The 22,399-nt window shown below is 43.0% G+C and overlaps 1 protein-coding gene across 1 annotated transcript in view; it reads left to right on the top strand.

Moving 5' to 3' along the window:
• Positions 1 to 22,399, top strand: part of ano7 (anoctamin 7) — a 78,337-nt gene that overhangs the window by 20,535 nt on the left and 35,403 nt on the right. Inside the window, exons 9-17 of the mRNA XM_045703345.2 lie at positions 2,136 to 2,304; positions 3,814 to 3,904; positions 4,112 to 4,208; positions 5,840 to 5,983; positions 6,173 to 6,310; positions 6,628 to 6,726; positions 16,118 to 16,220; positions 16,327 to 16,438; positions 16,562 to 16,616. Of these exons, the coding sequence (XP_045559301.2) occupies positions 2,136 to 2,304; positions 3,814 to 3,904; positions 4,112 to 4,208; positions 5,840 to 5,983; positions 6,173 to 6,310; positions 6,628 to 6,726; positions 16,118 to 16,220; positions 16,327 to 16,438; positions 16,562 to 16,616 (1,008 nt within the window). The remainder of the gene's footprint in view (positions 1 to 2,135; positions 2,305 to 3,813; positions 3,905 to 4,111; positions 4,209 to 5,839; positions 5,984 to 6,172; positions 6,311 to 6,627; positions 6,727 to 16,117; positions 16,221 to 16,326; positions 16,439 to 16,561; positions 16,617 to 22,399) is intronic.

Here is a 22,399-nt window from a genome sequence, read left to right as displayed (position 1 = left end):
GTCCATCATTACTTTAAGGGCTCCCGAGTGGCGCAGCAGTCTAAGGCACTACATCTCAGTGCTAGAGACGTCACTACAGACCCTGGTTCGATCCCGGGCTGTATCACGGCCGTCATTGTAAAATAAGAATTTGTTCTTAACTGGCCTGCCTAGTAAAATAAAGGTGTAAAAAAAAGAATGATAGTCATGTACAATCCTGTTACTCTGGTTGTGTTATGTAAGATGCTGTTGTCACCTAACTCTATATCTAAATCCACCACGGCTGTGCACATCTCGTGTTCTTACTCCCACCCCCTGTAAGTCTGAAACTTGCGTATTCGGAATGAGATATCTTTGTTCCGAACAAGTCTCTCATTATCCTCTATTCTAAGAGCAAACAGTTCTTGGTACGAGAACACAGAAGACTATCGGTTAGTTCGACACATTGAGACAGTTGTGGTTGATTAAGAAAATGTAACAAGGTATATATATATGGCAAGGCCCAACTCAGAATCATTAGGCTCTCACTCTATTAATTTTTGTGTGGGTATTGTGACCAGCTTCCTTATCAATAAATTATTAAAGTTTATAATCTGATTAGTGATTGACCTTGTCCCTCCTCATTATTGATAAAAATATCCATTACAACCCCCACATATCACACCTCCTCCTCCATGCTTCACAGTGGGAACCACACATGCGGAGATCATCCGTTCACCTACTCTGCATCTCACAAAGACACGGTGATTGGAACCAAAGGACAGATTTCCACCGGTGTAATGTCCATTGCTCGTGTTTCTTGGCCCAAGCAAGTGTCTTCTTATCATTGGTGTCCTTTAGTAGTGGTTTCTTTGCAGCAAATCATGAGAGCCTGATTCACACAGTCTCCTCTGAACAGTTGATGTTGAGATGTGTCTGTTACTTGAACTCTGTGAAGCATTTATTTGGGCTGCAATTTCTGAGGCTGGTAACTCTGATGAACTTATCCTCTGCAGCAGAGGTGACTCTGGGTCTTCCTTTCCTGTGTTGGTCCTCATGACAGCCAGTTTCATCATAGCGCTTAATGGTTTTTGCGACTGCACTTGAAGAAACTTTCAAAGTTCTAGACGTTTTCCGGATTAACTGACCTTCATGTCTTAAAGTAATGATGGACTGTCGTTTCTCTTATTTGAGCTGTTCTTGCCATAATATGGACTTGGTCTTTTAACAAATAGGGATATCTTCTGTATACCACCCCTACCATGTCACAAAACAATTGATTGGCTCAAACGCATTAAGAAGGACAGAAATTCCACAAATTAACTTTTAACAAAGGCACACCTGTTAATTGAAATGCATTCCAGGTGACTACCTCATGAATCTGGTTGAGAGAATTCCAAGAGTGTGCAAAGCTGTCATCAAGGCAAAGGGTGGCTACTTTGAAGAATCTAAAATATTTGTTTGATTTGTTTAACACTTTTTTGTTTACTACTTGATTCCATATGTGTTATTTCATTGTTTTGATGTCTTCACTACTATTCTACAATGTAGAAAGAAAAACCCTTGAATTAGTACTTGTGTCCAAACTTTTGACTGGTACTGTATGTATGTATGTATGTATGTATGTATGTATGTATGTATGTGTGTGTGGTGTGTGTGTGTATGTGTGTGTGTGTGTGTGTGTGTGTGTGTGTGTGTGTGTGTGTGTGTGTGTGTGTGTGTGTGTGTGTGTGTGTGTGTGTGTGTGAGTGAGTGTGTGAGTATGATTTCATTACTGTACGCCCATACCCAGGAATCTTCTGATAAACATAACTCTAAATCTCACTAATCTTATAAATCTTACCCTGTAATGTTAAATCAAACTTTCATCTTGACTGTAACCAGAGGAGTCATGCCCCTAATGTTTTTGAGGGGGCTCTGATGACCAAAATCTATGTTTTTGGATTATATCTGTATAAAATAAATTGCAACTTGTGATTGTATACAATGAATATCCTTCGGTAACACTGTATTTGAAATTCATGTCATAATATTGTCATAAACGGGACATAAATGTTGTGATGTCTCATGTCACTGAATGTCAAGTAACAAAGGGCATGGTACCTTTGACTCTGACTGTAACCCCAAAACCTGAATAGTTATCCACCGTCTGACTCTGTCCTACGATGTTCCTGCAGGGTCCATTTCAGATGCCAGAGGGGGAGGCAGTGGACCCTCAGTCCTTGAGCATGAGGCAGATCCTCCACCAGTATTGGGCTCGCTGGGCCAGCTGGAAGAATTACCAGCCACTGGATCACATCCGAGAGTACTATGGAGAGAAGATAGCGCTGTACTTTGCCTGGCTGGGTAAGCATTCTCACTGGCAGGGTTTTGTTGGCTTGAAGTAGAAAGTTTGGCTTTTGGAGGAGTACTCGTCTTAGAAGCGGGTTAGCATTTTTTTGGATGACTCATGTACTGGAGGCAGCTCTGTAGAGTGGTCATTAGCAGGCACAGCCACAAAGTCATAAAATCATACTTTAATCCTAACCCTAAACCTAATTAAAATAATAATGATTTAAACATACATTTAATAATAATTTAAACATACATTTAAACAAACATATAAACGTACCTGCAGTGAAGCCGCTCAACATTTACATTATATTCAGTAATCTAAGAGACTCCCATTCAGAGCAACCCACAGGAGCAACCCACAGGAGCAACCAGGGTCAAACACCCTGCCCATGGGCACGTCGACAGATCTCCCACCAAGTCATAATGGAGATCCGAACCAGCAACCTATAGGCCACCGGCCCAAGCTCCCAACCGCCAGGCCACCAACCATCCAAGATCCTCCCACAGTTCCCCGAGAGCTGTCCCTCAACCATCTGAGACCTATCTCTGCTGGCTACCCACTTTAGATTTATACGCACCATATATCTTTAAACTATTCTGTAATATTTAGCATACAATTTGAATCGATCAAATCGAATAGAATCTACAGATTGTGAGTAGAAGATAAATACTTTTACAAAGAGTAGTAATATATTAATAATTGACTGAACAGGTCTCTCCAGATCTCCCAACAATGCTATTTCTAGGGTCAATTTTACATTCATGTTTTGCTGAGACCAGAAACAAGCTACCTGAGGGCAATACCAGAACAAATTGTATTGATTCTGAATCCTCACAACAAAATCTGCAGAGCTGCGATGATTGTATGCCCAAATATTCAACATCTTGCGTCGTTTTATATATAATCTTATACAACCTGTGCCATGGTATTGGTACATGAAAAATCTCTTCCCAGATATTTTGCAATCAGTATGGCACAGCTGTCAACATCCTGGTCCTCAAATTAAACTGGTATTAATTCCTATTTATGCTATTTTTGTTCCTCTGCCAGTTTTGATCCTTTATATTGGGCAGACAGACCAGTTCCTTGCCTCCTCACGCTGCCACCTGCCTCCTCAATTTTTGGGGTAATGCTGTAGTCAACCCTAACCTTAATTACACTGCTAACCTTAATGCCTAACGCTAACCTTAAATTAAGACCAAAAAACAAATTTTGGTTTTCATGAATTTTTACAATATAGCCAATTTTGACAAGGCAGAGCACATCTAGGGGAAATTGCTCAGTTCTGCCACCAGGACAAGACGCATCCCAATAAACGTCAACCTGCTGCTTAGAATATAATAGTAAGCTTAAATATCCCATAAAGAGACATTTGCAAATTTGCTAGACAACAAAGAACAAGCTCCTTGGCAAAAATATCATCCCAAGACTTACGTCACATCAAATAACCCACATCACACATCACAAGACATAATGAAATTACTCTTCTTTTGCTTACTCTCTCTCTTACCTCCATGTAGGGTTCTACACAGGCTGGCTGCTCCCAGCAGCTGTGGTCGGAACACTGGTCTTTCTGTTTGGGATCTGGCTGATGGTCACTGATGCGCCAGCGTGAGTATGACAGAGGACGACTTCAACCAAGCATGTCGCTCCTCTTCTTAAGCCTCGCCCACCATAATCCGTGTTGAGGGTTCCACCAGGGTTGTGAACATTCTGTTTTTGTTTCCACACCTTAACAAGTGTAAGAACTAATAGTTGAACTCTGCTCAGGTGTGTGTTCAAACAGGGTTTTCTGAATGTCTATTCTCTGTCCCATAGGCGGGAGATCTGTGAGAGCAAGGATGAATTTGTCATGTGTCCTCTGTGCAAAATCTGCTCCTACTGGAACCTATCCAGCATCTGTACCACCTTCAAGGTGTGTGTGTGTGTGTGTGTGTGTGTGTGTGTGTGTGTGTGTGTGTGTGTGTGTGTGTGTGTGTGTGTGTGTGTGTGTGTGTGTGTGTGTGTGTGTGTGTGTGTGTGTGTGTGTGTGTGTGTTCACATGCATGTGTGATGGCATGATTGATTGTACTTACTGTATGTGTTTTAGTGTACAGTGTCCTCAGAAATTATTCACACCACTTGACTTTTTCTACATTTTTATGTGTTACAGCCTGAATTTAAAATGGATTAAATTAAGATATTTCTGTCACTGGCTTACACACAATACCCCATAATGCCAAAGTGGAATTATGTTTTTAGAAATGAATATAAATGGAAAGCTAAAATGTCTTGAATACTTATCTTGAGTCAATAAGTATTCAACCCCTTTTTTTAGGGCCAGCCTAAGTACATTCAAGAATAAAAATTTGCTTAACATGTCATATAATTGCAGTTGCATTGGCTCATTCGGTATGCAATAATAGTGTTAACATGATTTTTGAAAGACTACCCCACACAATCCTCAGTAAGGTCCCTCAGTCGAGCAGTGCATTTCAAACACAGATTCAACCACAAAGACCAGGGAGGTTTTCCAATGCCCTGCAAAGAAGGGCACCTATTGGTATATTGACATTGAATATCCATTTGAGCATGGTGAAATTATGAATTATGGTGAATGGTGTGTCAATACGCCCAGTCACTACAAAGATACAGGTGTCCTTCCTAACTCAGTTTCTAGAGAGGAATGAAACCGCTCAGGGATTTCACCATGAGGCCAATGGTGACTTTAAAACAGTTACAGAGTTTAATGACTGTGATAGGAGAAAACTGAGAATGGAACAACAACATTGTAGTTACTTCATATGTCACGCCCTGACCTTAGAGAGCCTTTTTATTTTTCTATTTGGTTAGGTCAGGGTGTGATTTGGGTGGGCATTCTAGTTTTTCTACTTCTTTGTTGGCCGGGTATGGTTCCCAATCAGAGGCAGCTGTCTATCGTTGTCTCTGATTGGGGATCATACTTAGGCAGCCTTTTTTCCCACCTTAGTTTGTGGGATCTTGTTTTTGGTACTGTGCTGTATGCCCTACTAAACGTTACATTTTCATTTGTATATGTTTTGTTTTCGGTGTTCATTTAATAAATTGAATATGTATGCCTACCTACTGGTCCAATCCTTCCATCGACGAATGTAACACCATAATACTAACCTCATTGACAGAGTAAAAAGAAGGAAGCCTGTACAAAATAAAAAATACTCCAAAACATGCATCCTGAATGCAATAAGGCACTGAAGTAAAACTGGGACATACAGGTGTGCAAAGCTCTTAGAGACTTACCCAGAAAGACTCACAGCTGTAATCGCTGCCAAAGGTGATTCTAACATGTATTGACTCAGGGGGTTCAATACTTATCGAATCAAGCTATATTAGTGTTTTATTTTTCATAAATGTTAGAATTGTTCTTCCACTTTATTTTGTGTAGATTGTTGACAAAAGAGAATTAAATCCATTTGAATCCCACTTTGTAAAAACAAAATGTGGAGAAAGTCAAGAGGTGTGAATACGTTGTGTGCCCACTGCCCATGCCGTTTTACTACATACTGTATGGCCATCCTCTCTTCACAGGCAGGGCTGTTATTTGACAATGGGGGAACGGTATTCTTCAGTATTTTCATGGCTCTATGGGCTGTCACTTTCCTGGAATACTGGAAGCGCACCAGTGCAGTGCTGGCCCACCGATGGGACTGTTCAGAGTTTCAGGAAACTGAGGTACAGTACAGTACAGTATGATCACAGTGATTATATTATTTTGGAAAGCCCAATCGATCCTAAGTTCAGGCATGTCAAGTTTGTATGTGAAAACTATTTCTAAGATGCACAATTTCAGATTTTCTGTCATGGAGCAATAAGGAATGACAGATTTTGGATGTTGTTCCCGTTTAACCCTTTGTGACCCAGGAGCGCCCAAGGCCAGAGTTCACTGCCACAGCGCCTATGACCCTGCGGAATCCTGTGACTGGTGCAGAGGAGCCTTACTTCCCAAAGCGACGCCGCTTCAACCGCACCCTGACCGGCGGCATGGTCATTATGATCATGGTAACGTGCTGCAGGACAATGTTCTTTAATCCTACCTTGGGGTCGCACAAGGGTGCACATTTTTGTTCTAGCCCAGCACTAGCACACGTGACTAGCAAGTAATTAGCAAGCACTTGATTAGTATAATAAGGTGTGTTGGGCTTAAACAAAAGTCTGCACACACTCTGGCCCTCCAGGATTAGAGTTGCCCATCCCTGATGACATGTGAGATAGGAAGTCAACTTATGATGACATGAATTAATGACTAATGAATTACATTAATCAACAATCCCCGAAAAGTCCTAACTTTATTTTTGATGCATTTTTGTCTCTCACAGGTATCCGTAGTGCTGATGTTTGTGGTGGCAATCATCCTTTACCGGGTGATTCTGAGCATCATCATTTACAAATCTCACAATGTCTTCTTGATCTTTTCTGTGAGTCCCTTTCTAGACCTAAAACCCACTATAGTTGCATCATTCTAGTGTAATTAGAAACTGTTCTTCTACCATTAACAGGACAATGATTAATACAAGTTCTAAAGACTATTGCTCTCTCAGACAACATACTGGAGAAATAAATATTTCATGAATTTGGCGTTACTACTGTTAGCCCCTACAAACGCAATGAATAACAGATTCATACATAGAAAAACAGATAGTCCAAAAATAAATCAAAACTAAATATGCTTTGAAGTGAAGCAAAAAATAAAAAATAAAAATCACCATGTAATTATGCGTATACCTTTGACATAGAAATGCCACATTCACACGGCACCGGGATACCATCAGACGAGTCCCGTGACACTTGTGGGGGTCGTTGAGTAAAACATATTAGTTTGTAGCCCAAAACATTTTGGACGCTACAGACGTTTTGGTGAGAAGAAAGATATTTGTGATGTCTTCTGCTCTAACAAACAGCACTGTAGCTCTGCCACCTTCCACAGCAGATGTGGAATGCCGACATTGGCAAATGCGGTGACTGAGATGCAGCCCATGCAAAAACTCATATCTCTAGTTGAAACAGACAGATCAGAATGGGGATTTGTTTATTATGTTAATTAGATATCCACGGGGGCGCAGAAATTGACTCTAGATTTTTGGGTTCAAGCAGCGAAGCTGGGTGAAACCCTATTGTATTTGTTGACATTCATTATTATTACACATCTTCAGTCAAGGACATGCAAATTCTTGTGAAATGGTAAGGCCTAGGAGGGTGCAACTTGGCGTGATGGTAAAGTCCCATGGGCCATACCCTCTCAAGCAATGCCATGTCAATTGGCCACATGGTGACGCTATAACATGCGATTGAAGATGTAAACTAACCCAGTTTGATAAAAAATATATATTTTTACCCTTATTTTACCAGTTAAGTTGACTGAGAACACATTCTCATTTACAGCAACGACCTGGGGAATAGTTACAGGGGAGAAGAGGGGGATGAATGAGCCAATTGTAAGCTGGGGATGATTAGGTAACCATGATGGTATGAGAGCAAGATTGGGATTTTAGCCAGGACACTGGGATTAACACCCCTACTCTTACGATAAGTGCCATGGGATCTTTTGTGAACGTCCCATCTGAAAAACGCCACACTACACAGGGCAATGTCCCCAATCACTGCCCTGGGGGATTGGGATATTTTTTTAGACCAGAGGAAAGGGTGCTTCCTACTGGCCATCCAACACCACTTCGAGCAGCATCTGGTCTCCCATCCAGGGAATGACCAGGGTCAACTCTGCTTCCTTCAGAAGCAAGACAGCAGTGGGATGCAGGGTAGTATGCTGTGTGTGCGTGCGTGCGTGCGTGCGTGCGTGCGTGCATACAGAGGAACTCTGCCTAGAAGGCCAGCATCCCAGAGTCACCTGTTGACGTTGAGATTGGTGTTTTGCGGGTACTATTTCATGAAGCTCCAGTTGAGGACTTTGTGAGGCGTCTCAAACTAGACACTCTAATGTACTTGTCCACTTGCTCAGTTGTGCACCGGGGCCTCCCACTCCTCTTTCTATTCTGGTTAGAGCCAGTTTGCGCTGTTCTGTGAAGGGAGTAGTATACAGCATTGTACAAGATCTTCAGTTTCTAGGCAATTTCTCGCATGAAATAGCCTTAATTTCTCAGAACAAGAATAGACTGACAAGTTTCAGAAGAAAGTTCTTTGTTCTGGACATTTTGAGCCTGTAATCGAACCCACAAATGCTGATGCTCCAGATACTCAACTAGTCTTTCAAAAACAAGGGCATTTCTAAGTGACCCCAAACTTTTGAATGGTAGCGTGTATATATGTGTATATATACAGTATATACAGTTGAAATTGGAAGTTTACATACACTTAGGTTGGAGACATTAAAACTCATTTTTCAAACACTCCACAAACTTCTTGTTAACAAACTATAGATTTGGCAAGTCGGTTAGGACATCTACCTAGTGCATGACACAAGTAATTTTTCAAAAAAAATTTACAGACAGATTATTTCACTTATAATTCACTGTAACACAATTCCAATGGGTCAGAAGTTTACATACAGTGAGGGAAAAAAGTATTTGATCCCCTGCTGACTTTGTACGTTTGCCCACTGACAAAGAAATGATCAGTCTATAATTTTAATTGTAGGTTTATTTTAACAGTGAGAGACAGAATAACAACAAAAAAATCCAGAAAAACGCATGTCAAAAATGTTATAAAATGATCTGCATTTTAATGAGGGAAAAAAGTATTTGACCCCTCTGCAAAACATGACTTAGTGGCAAAACCCTTGTTGGCAATAACAGAGGTCAGACGTTTCTTGTAGTTGGCCACCAGGTTTGAACACATCTCAGGAGGGATTTTGTCCCACTCCTCTTTGCAGATCTTCTTCAAGTCATTAAGGTTTCGAGACTGACGTTTGGCAAGTCGAACCTTCAGCTCCCTCCACAGATTTTCTATGGGATTAAGGTCTGGAGACTGGCTAGGCCACTCCAGGACCTTAATGTGCTTCTTCTTGAGCCACTCCTTTGTTGCCTTGGCTGTGTGTTTTGGGTCATTGTCCTACTGGAATACCCATCCACGACCCATTTTCAATGCCCTGGCTGAGGGAAGGAGGTTCTCACCCAAGATTTGACGGTACATGGCCCCGTCCATCGTCCCTTTGATTCGGTGAAGTTGTCCTGTCCCCTTAGCAGAAAAACACCCCCAAAGCACAACGTTTGCACCTCCATGTTTGATGGTGGGGATGGTGTTCTTGGGGTCATAGGCAGCATTCCTCCTCCTCCAAACACAGCGAGTTGAGTTGATGCCAAAGAGCTCCATTTTGGTCTCATCTGACCACAACACTTTCACCCAGTTGTCCTCTGAATCATTCAGATGTTCATTGGCAAACTTCAGACGGGCATGTATATGTGCTTTCTTGAGCAGGGGGACCTTGTGGGCGCTGCAGGATTTCAGTCCTTCACGGCGTAGTGTGTTACCAATTGTTTTCTTGGTGACTATGGTCCCAGCTGCATTGAGATCATTGACAAGATCCTCCCGTGTAGTTCTGGGCTGATTCCTCACCGTTCTCATGATCATTGCAACTCCACGAGGTGAGATCTTGCATGGAGCCCCAGGCCGAGAGAGATTGACAGTTCTTTTGAGTTTTTTCCATTTGCGAATAATCGCACCAACTGTTGTCACCTTCTCACCAAGCTGCTTGGCGATGGTCTTGTAGCCCATTCCAGCCTTGTGTAGGTCTACAATTTTGTCCCTGACATCCTTGGAGAGCTCTTTGGTCTTGGCCATGGTGGAGAGTTTGGAATCTGAATGATTGATTGCTTCTGTGGACAGGTGTCTTTTATACAGGTAACAAGCTGAGATTAGGAGCACTCCCTTTAAGAGTGTGCTCCTAATCTCAGCTCGTTACCTGTATAAAAGACACCTGGGAGCCAGAAATCTTTCTGATTGAGAGGGGGTCAAATACTTATTTCGCTCATTAAAATGCAAATCAATTATAACATTTTTGACATGCGTTTTTCTGGATTTTTTTATTGTTATTCTGTCTCCCACAGTTCAAATAAACCTACCATTAAAATTATAGACTGATCATTTATTTGTCAGTGGGCAAACGTACAAAATCAGCAGGGGATCAAATACTTTTTTCCCCTCACTGTACACTAAGTTGACTGTGCCTTTTAAACAGCTTGGAAGATTCCTGAAAATGATGTCATGGCTTTAGAAGCTTTTGATAGGCGGAATGACATCATCTGAGTCAATAGGAGGTGTACCTGTGGATGTATTTCAAGGCCTACCTTCAAACTCAGTGCCTCTTTCCTTGACATCATGGGAAAATCAAAAGAAATAAACCGAGACCTCCGAAAAAAAATTGTAGACCTCCACAAGTTTGGTTCATCCTTGGGAGCAATTTCCAAATGCCTGAAGGTACCACATTCATCTTTACAAACAATAGTACGCAAGTATAAACACCATGGGACCACGCAGCCGTCATACCGCTAAGGAAGGAGACGCGTTATGTCTCCTAGAGATGAATGTACTTTGGTATGAAAAGTGCAAATCAATCCCAGAACAACAGCAAAGGACGTTGTGAAGATGCTGGAGGAAACCGGTACAAAAGTATCTATATCCACAGTAAAACGAGTCCTATATCGACATAACCTGAAAGATCTCTCAGCAAGGAAGAAGCCACTGCTCAAAAACCACCATAAAAAAAGCCAGACTGTGCTTTGCAACTGCACATGGGGACAAAGATCGTACTTTTTGGAGAAATGTCCTCTGGTCTGATGAAACAAAAATAGAACTGTTTGGCCATAATGATCATTGTTATGTTTGGAGGAAAAAGGGGGAGGCTTGCAAGCCGAAGAACACCATCCCAACCGTGAAGCATGGGGGTGGCAGCATCATGTTGTGACTATGCTGCAGGAGGGAATGGTGCACTTCACAAAATAGATGGCATCATGAGGTAGGAAAATTATGTGGATATATTGAAGCAACATCTCCATACATCAGTCAGGATTGTTAAAGCTTGGTTGCAAATGGGTTTTCCAAATGGACAATGATCCTAAGCATACTTCCAAAGTTGTGGCAAAATTACTTAAGGACAACAAAGGCAAGGTATTGGAGTGGCCATCACAAAGCCCTGACCTCAATCCTATAGAAAATCTGTGGGCAGAACTGAAAAAGCATGTGCGAGCAAGGAGGCCTACAAACCTGATTCAGTTACACCAGCTCTGTCAGGAGGAATGGGCCAAAATTCACCCAACTTATTATGGGAAGGTCACAACCTTCCCATAGGCTACCCGAAACGTTTGACCCGAGTTAAACAATTTAAAGGCAATGCTTCCAAATACTAATTGAGTGTATGTAAACTTCTGACCCATTGGGAATGTGATGAAAGAAATAAAAGCTGAAATAAATCATTCTCTACTATTATTCTGACATATCACATTCTTAAAATGAGGGTGTGATCCTAACTGATCTAAAACAGGGAATTTTTACAAGGCTTAAATGTCAGGAATTGTGAAAAACTTTATTCAAATGAATTTGGCTAAGGTGTATGTAAACTTCCGACTTCAACTCTATATGTATGTACCAGAAGCTTCTTGTCACGGTTGTCGTAGGAATGAGAGGACCAAAGTGCAGCGTGTGCAGCGTGTGTGTCGTTCCACATTTTATTTATACTGTGAAACTATGGGATACATAAACAATAAACTGAACTAACAACCGTGACGCAGAGGTGAAACATACACTACTCAAAATTAATCTCCCACAAACCCATGTGAGACAAACACCAACTTAAATATGACCTCCAATTAGAGACAACGATGACCAGCCGCCTCTAGTTGGAGATCATCCCAAACACAGCCCAACATAGAAATACAAAACTAGAACAACCCAACATAGAAATACAAAACTAGAACATAACATAGAAAACTTAAACTAGAAAACCCTACCTGTCACGCCCTGACCTACTCTACCATAGAAAATAACAACTTACTATGGTCAGAAAGTGACAGTATCCCCCCCAAAAGTGCAGACTCCGAATGCAACTAAACAACAAAAGAAAAAAAAGGGAGGGTAGGGAGGTTGACAACTGTTTATGGCGGCTCTGGTGCAGTACACAGAACCTTATTATCCAGCGGATCCTCCAGCAGAGGAGGCGGCTCTGGTTCGGGGCGTAACCGCCGCTCCGCCCGCTAAACCCTCTGCTTCTCTGCAGATCATCGCCGGAGGCTCTGTACTGCGGACCACCATCGGAGGCTCCGGGCTACAGGCCGCCGCCAGAGGTTCTGGGCTGCGGGCCGCCGCCAGAGGTTCCGGGCTGCGGGCCGCCGCCCGAGGTTCCGGACTGCGGACCGTCGCCGAAGACTCCGGACTGGAGGACGTCGCTGGAGGCTCCGGACTGTGGGCCGTCTCAGGAGGTTCCGGACTGTAGGCCGTCTCAGGAGGTTCCGGACTGTAGGCCGTCTCAGGAGGTTCCGGACTGTAGGCCGTCTCAGGAGGTTCCGGACTGTAGGCCGTCTCAGGAGGTTCCGGACTGTAGGCCGTCTCAGGAGGTTCCGGACTGTAGGCCGTCTCAGGAGGTTCCGGACTGCAGGCCATCTCAGCAGGTTCCGGACTGCAGAACGTCGCCGGAAGCTCTGGACTGGGAACTGTCGCCGGAAGCTCTGGACTGGGAACTGTCGCCGGAAGCTCTGGACTGGGAACTGTCGCCGGAAGCTCTGGACTGGGAACTGTCGCCGGAAGCTCTGGACTTGGAACTGTCGCCGGAAGCTCTGGACTGGGCAGGCGCACTGGAGGCCTGACACGGGGGGCTGGCAATGGTGGCGCCAGACTGGTAACACGCACCTCAGGGCAAGTGCGTGGAGCAGGCACAGGGCGTACCAGGCTGGATAGACTCACTGGAGGCCGGGTACGTGGGGCAGGCACAGGATATACTGGGCCGTGGAGGCGCACTGGAGGTCTCGAGTGTATAGCTGGCACAACCCGTCCTGGCTGGATGCTTACTTTTGCCCGGCAAACGCGGGGAGCTGGCACAGGACAAACTGGGCTGTGAATACGCACTGGCGACACAGTGCGCAGCTCTGGCACAGGATATCCTGGACCGAGAAGGTGAACTGGAGACCAGGAGAGCTGAGCTGGCACCACCCTTCCTGGCTGAATGCTCAACCTGAATCGGCAAATGCAGGGCGCGGGCACAGATCGCACCGGACTGTGAATACGCACTGGCGACACAGTGTGCATCACCGCATAACACGGTGCTTGCTTCTTCACTCACTCCCCACGGTAAGCACGGGGAGTTGGCACAGGTCTCCAACCTGACTCTGCCAATCTCCCCATCTGCCCCCCCCCAAAAAAAAAATTGGGGGCTGCCTCTCGCACTTGCCTCGTGGTTGGTATAGTGCCTAGTAGTATCGCCGCTGCGCTCTTGCTGCCTCGATTTCCTCTTTAGGACGGCGATACTCCCCAGCCTGCCTCCAGGGTCCTTTCCCGTCCAATATCTCCTCCCAAGTCCATTTGTCCTGCTGATCACACTGCTTGGTCCTTTGGTGGTGGGAGATTCTGTCACGGTTGTCGTAGGAATGAGCGGACCAAAGTGCAGCGTGTCTGTCGTTCCACATTTTATTTATACTGTGAAACTATGCAATACACAATCAATAAACTGAACTAACAAAAACAACAAACCATGACGCAGGGATGAAACATACACTACTCAAAATTAATCTCCCACAAACCCAGGTGGGACAAACACCACCTTAAATATGACCTCCAATTAGAGACAACGATGACCAGCTGCCTCTAATTGAAAATCATCCCAAACACAGCCCAACATAGAAATACAAAACTAGAACAACCCAACATAGACATACAAAACTAGAACATAACAACATAGAAAACGTAAACTAGAAAACCCCCCCGTCACGCCCTGACCTACTCTACCATAGAAAATAACAACTTACTATGGTCAGGACGTGACACTTCTAAAGCCATGACATCCTTTTCTGGAATTTTCCAAGCTGTTTAAAGGCACAGTCATCTTAGTGTATGTAAACTTCTGACCCACTGGAATTTTGATAAGTGAAATAATCTGTCTGTAAACAATTGTTGGAAAAACTACTTGTGTCATACACAAAGTAAATGTCCTAACTGACTTGCCAAAACTATAGTTTGTTACCAAGAAATTTGTGGAGAGGTTGAAAAACGAGTTTTAATGACTCCAACCTAAGTGTATGTAAACTTCTGACTTCAACTGTATATATATATATATATAGTCATTAAATATGTATGTATACAATAGTCATTTACAACATTAACAATGTCCACACTGTATTTCTGATCAATTTGATGTTATTTTAATGGACAAACAATTTGCTTTTCTTTCAAAAACAAAGACATTTCTAAGTGACACCAAACTTTTGAATGGTATTCAGACTTTTGAAAAGTATTATTCCTTGACTTTTTCTACATTTTGTTACGTTACAGCCTTATTCTAAAATTGATTCAATTGTTTTTCTCCCTCATCAACCTACACACAATACCCCATAATGACAAAGAAAAACACAGGTTTTTAGAAATGTTGGAAAATATATTTCAAAAAACAACTTCAATATCACATTTACATAAGTATTTAGACCTTTTACTGAGTACTTTGTTGAAGCACCTTTGGCAGCGATTACAGCCTCATAATGACGGATTTTTTAAATGTTTGCTAATTTATAAAAAATGTAACCCATACCTTATTTGCATAAGTATTCAGACCCTTTGCTATGAGACTCACAATTGAACTCAGATGCAGCCTGTTTCCATTGATCACTCTTGAGATGTTTCTACAACTGAGCTGGCCGCCCGGCCAAACTGAGTAATTGGGGGAGCAGGGCCTTGGTCAGGTGACCAAGAACCTGATGGTCACTCTGACAGAGCGCTAGAGTTCCACTGTGGAGATGGAAGAACCTTCCAGAAGGACAACCATCTCTGCAGCACTCGGGGCCCATTTGGTGCCTTTATGGTAGAGTGACCAGACTGAAGCCAGTCCTCAGTAAAAGGCACATGACAGCCCGCTTGGAGTTTGCCAAAAGGCACCTAAAGACTCTCAAACCATGAGAAACAATATTCTCTGGTCTGATGAAACCAAGATTGAACTCTTTGGCCTGAATGCCAAAGAGGAAACCGTATGGAGGAAACCTGGCACCATCCCTACGGTGAAGCATTGTGGTGGCAGCATCATGTTGTGGTGATGTTTTTCAGCAGCAGGTACTGGGAGACTAGTCAGAATCGAGGGAAAGATGAACGGAGCAAAGTACAGAGAGATACTTGATGAAAACCTGCTTCAGATCGCTCAAGACCTCAGACTGGGGAGAAGGAGCTTCCCCCTCCAACAAGATAATTACCCTAAGCACACAGTCAGGACAACGCAGGAGTGGCTTCGGGACAAGTTTTTGAATGTCCTTGAGTAGCCCAGCCAGAGCCCGGACTTGAACCCGATCGAACATCTCTTGAATGACCTGAAAATAGCTGTGCAGCGATCTGCAGAGAAGAATAGGAGAAACTCCCCTAATATAGTTGCGCCAAGCTTGTTGCGTCATACGCAAGAAAACTCGAGGCTGTAATCGCTGCCAAAGGTACTTCAACAAAGTACTGAGTAAAGGGGTCTGAATACCTATGTAAACGTCATATTTATAACTTATTTTGCTTCGTCATTATGGTATATTGTGTGTAGATTGATTAGGGGAAAAAACGATTTAATCCATTTTAGAATAAGGCTGTAATGTAACAAAATGTGAAAAAAGTCAATGCACTGTATATAATATAATTTCATTAAATCATATTATTTTAATAATAATAGTACTGTACCTATCTCGGCAGGCTGGTCGGATAGCCAGTCTCACAGGGTCCGTGCTGAACCTTCTGGTGATCCTCATGCTCTCCCGGGTCTACATCTACCTTGCCCAGGTCTTAACGCGTTGGGGTGAGTAAGCAAGTCCGGCTCTTGTCAATCGTCGCTCAGATGGAAGATAAATCTGTGATTTAATTACCAATGTTTGCTCATTCTTTTTGCTTTGTCATATCAACAGAGATGCACCGCACACAGACAAAATATGAGGACATGTTTATTCTCAAGGTCTTCATCTTCCAGTTTGTCAACTTCTACTCCTCCCCGGTCTACATTGCCTTTTTCAAAGGCCGGTGAGTAGATCAAACAACGTCAAGGCACAAATGAGCCTTATGTATTGAAAAGTCCTGTATTTATAGACCCTCACAGTACAATGAAAATATGGCTCATCATCAGCAAACTCCTATGTTTTGCAGGTTTGTTGGTTACCCTGGCAACTACTACAATCTCTTGGGAATACGGAATGAGGATGTGAGTGTTGTTCTTACATACTAAAACGTACTTAACTTCCCAGCAAACAATTTCTAGTTTGCCTTGCATTCCCAGAATGTTAGTTACAACGTTAAATGAAAGTTTGCCAGAGATTCCCAGGGATGTTCCTATGACATATCTATAATGTTTTCTCCATTAAGGTTTGGTTAACCATTAGAGTATGTCCTTCTACTAATGTTGATCAAATAATGTTTGTTGTGGCAATTTCAAAAACATACATTTTTTATTTAACCTTTATTTTGAGAGGGAAAACATATTGAGACATAGAGGTCTCTTTTCCAAATGCGACCTGTATAATACAATATAAAATACACATTAAACACTATACAGTGCATTCGGAAAGTACTCAGACCCCTTCCCCTTTTCCACATTTTGTTACATTACAGCCTTATTCTAAAATTGATATTTTTTAATCCTATTCAATCGAAACACTATACCCTATAATGAAGAGGAGAAAACAGGTTTAGACATTTTTGCTCGTTTATAAAAAATAAAAAGTAGAAATAACTTATTTACATAAGTATTCAGACCCTTTGCGATGAGATTCGAAATTTAGCTCAAGTGCATCCTGTTTCAATTGACCATCCTTGAGATGTTTCTACAACTTGATTGGAATCCACCTGTGGTAAATTCAATTGATTGGACATGATTTGGAAAGGCACACACCTGTCTATATAATGTCCCACAGTTGACAGTGCATGTCAGAGCAAAAACCAAGCCATCAGGTCAAAGGAATTGTCCGTAGAGCTCTGAGACAGGATTGTGTCAAGGCACAGATCTGGGGAAGGGTAGCAACAAACATTTCTACAGCATTGGCCTCCATCATTCATAAACGGAAGAAGTTTGGTACCACCAAGACTCTTCATAGAGCTGGCCTTGGTCAGGGAGGTGACCAAGAACTCGATGGTCACTCTGAGCTCAAGAGTTCCTCTGTGGAGATGAGAGAACCTTCCAGAAGGACAACCATCTCTGCAGCACTCCACCAATCAGGCCTTTATGGTAGAGTGGCCAGACGGAAGCCACTCCTCAGTAAAAGGCACATGAGTTTGCCAAAAGGCACCTAAAGGACTCTGACCATGAGAAACAAGATTTTCTGGTCTGATGAAACCAAGATTGAACTATTTGGCTTGAATGTCAAGCATCACGTCTGGAGGAAACACCTGGCACCATCCCTACGGTAAAGCATGGGTGGTGGCAGCATCATGCTGTGGGGATATTTTTCAGTGGCAGTGACTGGGAGACTAGTCGGGATTGAGGGATAGATGAATGGAGCAAAGTACAGAGAGATCCTTGATGAAAACCTCAGGCTGCTCAGGACCTCAGGCTGGGGCAATGGTTCACCTTCCAACAGGACAATGACCCTAAGCACACAGCCAAGACATCGCAGGAGTGACTTCGGGAGTCTCTGAATGTCCTTGAGTGGCCCAGCCAGAGCTTGGACTTGAACCTGATCGAACATCTCTGTAGAGACCTGAAAATAGCCGTGCAGTGACGCTCCACCACCCAACCTGACAGAGCTTGAGAGGATCTGCAGAGAATAATGGGAGAAACTCCCCAAATACAGGTTTGCCAAGCTTGTATTGTCATACACACCTTTGGCTGTAATCGCTGCCAAAGGTGCGTCAACAAAGTACTGAGTAAAGGGTCTGAGTACTCATGTACATTTTTTTATACATTTGCAAAAATGTATACAAACCTGTTTTTGCTTTGTCATTATGGGGTATTGTGTTTAGATTGATGAGAAAAAAATAATAATTTCATCAATTTTAGAATAAGGCTGTAACGTAACAACATGTGGAAAAAGTCAAGGGGTCTGAATATTTTCCAAAGGCACTGTAAGTAGTGAAAAGGACAGGCCCCAAAATCGACTCCTGTGGTACACCTTTATGCACTTCAAGAAATTCAGACATAACCCCATCCATCATGATTTTCTTAGTTCTGTCACAAAGATAATCATGAAACCAAGAACAGGCGTCAGAGCACAGGACAACTTATTCAATAAAATAGCATGATCAACAGTATCAAGAGCTTTTGACAGGTACACAAACAAAGCAGCACATTTCATTTTAGTGTCTAAAGCATTTACAAGATCATTAGTAACTAAAGTGGTTGCTGTAATAGTGCTATGCCCAGGCCTAAACCCTGATTGATTTACATTCAAAATACATTTCTCAGATAACAAAAAGGAAAATGTACATTTACCAAGGATTTGAGAATCTTAGCTAGACAAGGAAGACTTGAAATGGGATGATAAGATTAGATCACTACTATCCCGCCCATATGGAGTGGCAGCACAAGAGCTGATTTCCATACTTTTTGAAAATTTCCTGATAACAATGTTAAATAAACATTTGGGTTATTGAGCCAAAAAGTATGGGTGCTGCACACTAAAGCAGACCAGGATCCAATTTGTTGGCCCCTGTGGATTTCTTATTGCTCGCAAAGCATCCAGGACTCCCAGTCCAATATCATTGTGAATACATTTAGAAGTTCTTACAAAGAGATAAAATGGTGATTAAATGCATCAATGATGGCATTTATTTCTGTAATGAGGCTAGTGTCTGAATTAATTTGTTATGGTATAGAGGAAGTTGAACACTTTAGGATTTTCCAGTTTTCCAGAATTTAGCTGGGTTCCCATAAGAATCTGAAAGAGTGATTACATAATCATCAGATTTAGCCTTTCTGATTTGTTTTCAGTTGCTTAAAAGCTTGCCAGTCCGGGCATAAGCCTGTGTTCCTGGCCTTGACCCAAGCATCATCTCTTTTATAAATTACTTCTGATAATTCCGGAGTGTACCAGGAATTCTGTCTACCTTTAACCCTTACATTTTTGAAAGGAGCATGATTATCCACAATAGTATTGAATACATCTGCAAAGAGACGCAAAGCTAAATCAGTTTCAGGGATAGTTGAAATACAATCAAGGTCACTAAAATAAAGATCATGTAAGTTTTTAAAGTTCCTCTTTGTGATGACAAGAGGCTTGTCATCACAACTGGGCAATGATCACTAATGTCTTGGGAGAAAACACCAGTAGAAACATATTTCTCTGGTGTATTCATTAAAATAAGATGAAGCAAAGAGGACTTTGAAGGATCTCTAGGGTTGGGGCGTGTAGGCTTAGTCACCAGCTGGGTTAGGTTTTGATCATTACACATGTTTATTAGATTGTTTGAAGCACTTTCAATCATAATTTAGGTCACCCAGGATAAACACTTCTGATTTAGTAAATTAAGTACATACATACACTACATGAGCAAAACTATGTGGACACTTGGTCGTCAACATCTCATTCCAAAACCATGGGCATTAATATGGAGTTAGTCCCCTCTTTGCTGCCTCCACTCTTCTGGGAAGGCTTTCCACAAGATGTTGGAACACTGCTGCGGGGACATCCTTCCAAGAGCATTAGTGAGGTCAGGCACTGATGTTGGGCGATTAGGCCTGGCTCGCAGTCGGCGTTCCAAAGTTGTTTGATAGAGTTGAGGTCAGGGCCCTGTGTTGGCCAGTCAAGTTCTTCCACCCGATCTCGACAAACCATTTCTGTATGGACCTCACTTTGTGCATGGGGGCATTGTCATGCTAAAACAGGAAAGGACCTTCCCCAAACGGTTGCCACAAAGTTGGAAGCACAGAATCATCTAGAATGTCATTGAATGTTGCAGCGTTAAGATTTCCCTTCACTGGAACTAAGGGGCCTAGTCCAAACCATGAATAACAGCCCCAGACCATTATTCCTCCTCCACCAAACTTTACATTGGTGAAGCGTGATTCATCACTCCAGAGAACGCGTTTCCACTGCTCCAGAGTCCAATGTCGGCGAGCTTTACGCCACTCCAGCAGCGCTTGGCATTACGCATTGTGTTCTTAGGCTTGTGTGTGGCTGCTCGGCCATGGAAACCCATTTCATGAAGCTCCTGACGAACAGTACTTGTGCTGGCGTTGCTTCCAGAGGAAGTTTGGAACTCGGTAGTGAGTGTTGCAACCGAGGACAACCGATTTTTACGCACTACGCGCTTCAGCACTTGGCAGTCCTGTTCTGTGAGCTTGCGTGGCCTACCACATTGCGGCTGAGCTGTTGTTGCTCCTAGACGTCTCCACTTCCTTCATAACAGCACTTACAGTTGACCGGGGCAGCTCTAGCTGGGCTGAAATTTGACAAACTGAGTAGTTGGAAAGGTGGCATCCTATGGTGGTGCCACGATGAAACTCATCGAGCTCTTCATTAAGTCCATTCTACTGCCAATGTTTGGCTATGGAGATTGCATGTCTGTGTGATTTTATACACCTGTCAGCAACAGTTGTGGCTGAAATAGCCGAATCCACTAATTTGAAGGGGTGTCCACATCCTTTTGTACATATAGTGTAGTTAACTCCTCGAGTGCACAAAGGTTAGCCGAGGGAGGATGGTAGACTCCTATAACAGTTATGGATACATTTTTCCCAGACAAAGGCTTAAAGATAGTAGCTCAAATTTTAGGGCAAGTGAAATGGATTTTAGTAAAGAAACAGATAAATTATTTTAAATGACAATGGCCACTCCACCACCTCTACCCTGCTTGTCAGCTCTGAACACATGATAAGAATGTTCCCTGAGATCCAAGTTTCAGTCAATACCAGAATATCCGGATTTGTCTGCATAGCCCAGATCTTGATGTAATCCAGTTTAGGAAGTAAGCTCCTAATGTTCAAATGCATCAACCCAAGACCTTGAGGATTTTTAAAGACACATGGAAGCTCCAACTCAAACAAGCTATGTTCAATAGGCAGTTGATATTGATATATAGTAGTTGGTATGGCTATAAGATTGCATAGAACTGCACCACTTGGTCTATCTCTATTAGTAATAGAGGAAGGAGAAGAAATTGGAAAATTACTTTTCCAAGGTTAGCACCATAAGGCCATAGGGCCACAGCCCATGTCAATATGAGGAACTCTCAGAGTAACCAATTATGGAATGTTATAAACTGACTTACATAGGCTTTGGTTGCTATCGTGCAACAGCCCAAGCCCTCTACGTGATTTGAAAACCAAGTGGTTATTCAAGTTTATGGAATTCACATTTGAACTAAAAGCACCTGATGAGCAGACCACAGTGGGATCCTCTTTTGAGCTAACAATAGTAGATCTAAGAGCTGAAGCCTCAGACACCCACAAGGCCTGATGTGTGAGGGAGCCCGGGAGGTACGGGCCTATGGTAGAGACCCCTGAGCTGGACCCTCAGGAGACAGGGTAGAGGACGAAGGACCAGGAATCTCTGGAAGCAGGTGTGGGAAACTGTTGGTCAGCATGATGGGATAAAGTCATTTCAGCCCCATTCACCAAAGACCGCTGCCTTGCGCTGGGCTCACGGTGTGTGACATGACTCCACTGGGATGCAGGATCGCCAGCTCCTCCTAAAGCGTCCTTGCTCCTTTATTCTCCAAGGGGGGTGGGGAGTGGGTGCCAGGATGGGAGTTCGGGGTAGGATGGGAAGAGTGGGTGAGATGGGAGGGGAGAGGTGACTTCACTAAGGTGGGGTCACTGCAGGGCAGCCCTGGCCTGTCAGTCAGAGAGTGGAAACACGGTGAAGAGGCAGTGGCACGACATCCAGACTGTGGAGTAGAAAAGGAAAAGGTCTTAGAGTGGGACCTATCCGGGATATGCTGCAATGTCTCCATTTGCTTACTCTGGACGTCCAGCTCAGACATATATTCCTCAATAACTGTGCAAAATAAACTGAAAATGTTATACACTCAACATGTAAAGTTTCTCCCATG

The sequence above is a fragment of the Salmo salar genome, chromosome 20, assembly GCF_965601325.2.
Source record: "Salmo salar chromosome 20, fSalSal1, whole genome shotgun sequence".
NCBI classification, from domain to species: Eukaryota; Metazoa; Chordata; class Actinopteri; order Salmoniformes; family Salmonidae; genus Salmo; species Salmo salar.
The sequence above is the reverse complement of the archived record's forward strand: the minus strand, read 5'-3'. Positions and strand labels throughout refer to the sequence as shown.